This window comes from Atta colombica, unplaced genomic scaffold (assembly GCF_001594045.1).
Source record: "Atta colombica isolate Treedump-2 unplaced genomic scaffold, Acol1.0 scaffold102, whole genome shotgun sequence".
Lineage (NCBI taxonomy): Eukaryota > Metazoa > Arthropoda > Insecta > Hymenoptera > Formicidae > Atta > Atta colombica.
The window spans coordinates 2,023,588-2,028,240 of record NW_017259187.1 but is presented as its reverse complement, the minus strand read 5'-3'; the positions used below and the strand labels follow the sequence as shown (position 1 = coordinate 2,028,240).

Sequence of the window (4,653 nt, the reverse complement as noted above, 5' to 3'; positions counted from 1 at the left end):
TTAACATTCGTGAATCAATATTTCTGAAAATCTGAATCTATTTCATTTCAATCCATTCACGTTTGCTGGACTACATAAACGGGCTACTAAATTTATTAGTAGCTTGTTTGTTTTATGGGTGACTATACTTACAAAGAAAAGAGGACCGCCGATAAAATTGGCGGGGATGGTGGAGGGTTTCTATAGCTCGTTTTTGCTAAATTTCCAGCGAATGAGAATGGATTGAAATGAATTGAAATAGATTCAGATTTTCAGAAATATTGATTCACGAATGTTAAAATGAATGCTTTTCAATCTTGAATGCATTTTTATTCATTTATAGGAATTGCATGGAGCATATCTCTATGCCTTTCAATCTAAAAATAATATTAGCTTTTTCTGTGCTATGTAATAACACAATTGAGAATACTGTTCAATTCAAAGTTTTAGATAGGAAATACAGTTTTTCAATCCAATTGCATCTAATTGAATCCAATTAAAAGTAAAAAAAAGTATTTGCTATTTAAAATACGCATTACGGATAGAAAAAAATTTTCAATCCGTAATAAATTTTAATCTATTCTCGTTTGCTGGGTTATTCTGTTCTTTTCTGATTTTTAAAATTAGAAAAATGGACATTAATGTCCATTTCCACTAATGTAGATTAATTTTAATCTCGGTTTAACTTACTCTTTCTTCTTTTCTAATTCTCTTTAGAACTAGAAAAAGACGAAGAGTATTGAAACCGAGATTAAAATTAATCTACATTGATGAAAATGATTGATTGGTGAAAATGGGCATAAGTGAAATAAACATCACGCGCATGTAAGATGAATATTTCTGATCCATTGTTTGTAAATGTAGCACGATTATACGAACTAAGCGATTTCAGCTGGAAACACTAACATGCACTGGTGCATATCAAGACCATTGTACACTGTTAATACCTATCACCACGGCAGTGTATGTTTCGTCAGGCGAACACGAGATTCACGAAATGTGAATTTTATTATCGATCTATAATACTGGTCGCGTGCGGTATCATGGTCGCAGGCGTCCAATATTTGAAGAACAGTTTTGCCATTTTCGAGAAATGTACCCGATTTGAGGTGACCGATTTTTAGTAGAAAGTTCTCACAGGGAGAAAGTGACAAATTGTCATCACGTGATTGCATCACGTTCAATCAGGACGTCACAGAGTGATCAGTTTTCTCCAATCTCTTCTATGCCTTTGAAACTTTGATGCCATACCCAATCAAAGGAGTTCATGATGCAGTTTGCCACTCTCTCTCTGTGAGGCTCTCTAATTTTCACTTTCTTCTTTGTGCTTTTTAGGAATACAAATGGACACGTTTATATCGATGGCTTCCTTTTCGAGTAGTATGAGTAAATATAATATAAATACATAATAAAAACATAAATATTAAATATTATCTAATATTATAATATTAATAATATAATATTAGTTTTAATTTAACCTGCAAAACTTATTGTTTCATCGGACATTTTTCGCACGATTTCATCAATGTAATTTTATATTTTCGCTCTAACTCTTTTTATGTTCTGTCCATATTAATTCGTCATCGTCACTTGACGATGTCAAAAATTCCATGAGTACACATAAATCACTCATAAAATCAAAATTGACGCTACAAGTTGCTTATCAATTTTCAGATGAAGGCTACAATCCACTTGCTGTTACTAATATTTCGAAGCATTTTTTGATTGGTCATGTAAAAGTCTTTCTTCCAATTGATCAAGTAAAAGTTTTGAAGCGTTTGTAGCATCAAAGTAAACCACTTCCGAAATCAGACATTAGTGACAAAATTAATATCATGTGATCACACCATGCTGCTTTTCAGCTTCTCATGAAAGCACTAAGCCCAACAATTACACCAACTGGCTCCAATAAATTTGTCGGAGCCACTTGTGTGCACTTGTGTGGTATATCAAGTCCAAGCGAATATGCGACACTGGCGAGGAATTACACCATTCAACCAGTCGAACATACCAGTTGCACCGACACCCGAAATGTGCAATCGATGCATCCCAGCCGAAATCACTATGAATGCAAAAACGAAATGAAAATTATCAAATACATGTTTTATTAACAGAACAATAATATATATATTGAGGATTGTACGATTTAATCTGTTTTTAATACATTTTTACGGTAATTGTATGACAGTTTTATGTGCACTAGTGCATCCCAGCCGAAATCGCTATTTCATTGTACAACGGTCTTTATATGCACCAATGCACACTAATGCATCTTAGCCGAAATCGCTATTTGATATATACTATAATAATTATGTTTGATAAAAATGATCTGAAAATTTGTATATAGAAATATAACTTTATAATTTTCTAAGATATTATAAGATAAATATTATAAGAAAATTCATTAAATTAACTCTTGTTTGAATTTTCAATTTTGTTTTATTAAAATTCAACAACTTTTATTTACATATATAGAAGATGCAAAATTAAAATTTTTTCATTCAAGGACCCATTAAACTAGTCCTCCTATGGATAGTCCTCCTATGGCACGCTTCTATCCTGAGGATTTAGTACAGAGACAAACCATATCTACTTTCGATAATACAATTTTATCGATAGTATCAGAAAATGTATGAATGTCACGTAATTCCCAAAATGAAAATAGATGTACTGGCAGTAGTGTACAGATTTCGACGATAATAGACATGGCCTCTCTCAAGTTTTTTTCTGCTATAAGTAATATCACCGACGAGATTCTATTAAAAAACTATGGCGGAAGCAATTGTCAATCCCATCCACCATGATTAATTAAAGATCGATATCCTTACGGATCCTTGTGAATATTGAAGTGATTAAGAGTTAAAAACTGATAATATTGTACTAATTTTATAATTTATTAGTTTAGTAAACATATTTACACATTTAGAACACTCAATAATACTCGATTTTTCTTTAAAATTGATTTGTGATTTCAGTCTTATCATCAAAGTTTGATTATCAACAGAGATGATAACTGCAGAGATTGTAATTTTTCTGCAACGTATAGGATATTATAGCTTTAAAAGTATACATATTTATTTATAGAACATTTACGTAAAAAAATCATAAATTTAATAATGTATGAGCCAAATATTTATGTTAATAATGGCAAATTTATATTAATGTATATCGATAATGTCAGCGTTCTTCAATTACCTACAAATCTCTTTTTATATCGAAAATTGATAGTCTTTAATAGTATTTATTTTATTTCGTCGATAATAGTATTAATTACACACTTATTCTTAAATTTTGATCAAATTCTTATATAATATAAAAAGAATTTTTTTAAGAATTACAATATAGAAGTCTTAGATCGATATTTATAATCGGTTCTTATTTCAAGACTGTTGTAAGTAATATCTTATGACATTAATGCAGCTCTCTTATTGATTCATGACATCTCAAGATAGAACTTAAGACGATCTTGAATATAAGAACTGACTATGAATACCGATCTTAGGCTTCTGTCTTTTCTCATGTTCAATTTCCTTTAAGCAAATCGAATAAAAATATAAAGCTTCATAAAAATATAAAGTCTTCGATTTGACGAAAATTAAATAACGCGCGTGAGAATCGAGAATAATCGATTATCCCGTCGTGCCTCGCGCGAGCGATTTCACGGTGATAACTGCGCATCTTCTCCTCGAGAATTAAGAATGTCGAACGCGTCTAAAATCACTTTCGGTTTATGTTGCATGACGTCCGTCGGAATAATAGGCTACGTGCATTACAAGCAGTCTTACGACAGGTAGATACCGTGTTGAAAGACGTTTTACCGTCCTCATAACTAACATTAGATTGCAAAAACATTTCAGGCAGCAGCTGCACTTGGGTGTGATACGCGATATCGAACGACAAGAGCGCCGAAAGGCAGAAAATGTCTACATTCTGCAGCAGCAAACCGAGTTAGCCAAGGAACTACGCAGGCAGGAGCTACTACGAGAGAACGATACGTGACGATTAATGCGCGTTAATTGTTAGTCTGTTATTCGAGCATTTTCAAAAGGAATAAAAGAGCCGTGTGTAAAATATTTCGTTCGGTCATTTCACTCCATTTTGTATGCGCGTCGAGTATTCGTTGAAGCGTCCTTCCTTCGGAAAACACTTGAGTAAATTTACAGCTTTCTCACGCGAGCGTTATGGCAACTGACGAAGCAACGGATCAATCGGGTAAGTTTGATGCTTTGCTCCATAAAACGAAATGCATAAAAATACTTGTCATTTTGAAGTGCTTTTGTCTCTATACTGTTGCTACGTATATATATTGGGGTTATAATCATCTAACACAAATATATTGAATATTATTAACGTTGCATTCTCGTTCCTTCTTTAAATGACTTTAATTATTATTTTGTACATAGTTTTTTAACATCATTATAATTATATATGCTTTTTCGAGGAAAAAAAAGTCGATATTGTATCTAAATCATTGTATTCATATTCGTTCTTATTTTAAGACTTAATATTTGAACTATAAGAATCGACTATGAATTCTAGCTTGTTATTGCAAAATTTTATATGTATAGAATGTTGAATTACACTTTATATGCTGTTTTATCTATTTGTTGAGCTTTTATTTTATGTAACAAAATAGAATAAGATATTTAAATTGATTATACGCAGTTTTATTTA

General features: G+C 31.8%; 2 protein-coding genes across 4 annotated transcripts in view; both read left to right on the top strand.

The window, feature by feature from the left end:
* The first annotated feature begins 3,656 nt into the window (after positions 1 to 3,656).
* On the top strand, positions 3,657 to 3,998 carry LOC108687895 (protein PET117 homolog, mitochondrial). Its single transcript, XM_018193921.1, has 2 exons — positions 3,657 to 3,769; positions 3,837 to 3,998. The coding sequence occupies exons 1-2, from the start codon at positions 3,678 to 3,680 to the stop codon at positions 3,976 to 3,978; spliced, it is 234 nt and encodes a 77-aa protein (XP_018049410.1). The 5' UTR covers positions 3,657 to 3,677; the 3' UTR covers positions 3,979 to 3,998.
* A 117-nt stretch (positions 3,999 to 4,115) lies between these two features.
* The window catches only part of LOC108687875 (protein lin-52 homolog), a 1,525-nt gene continuing 987 nt past the window's right edge, over positions 4,116 to 4,653 (top strand). For all 3 annotated transcript variants that reach the window (XM_018193911.1, XM_018193902.1, XM_018193893.1), the window contains exon 1: positions 4,116 to 4,191. In XM_018193911.1, the coding sequence (XP_018049400.1) occupies positions 4,161 to 4,191 (31 nt within the window). In that variant the 5' untranslated portion in view covers positions 4,116 to 4,160. The remainder of the gene's footprint in view (positions 4,192 to 4,653) is intronic.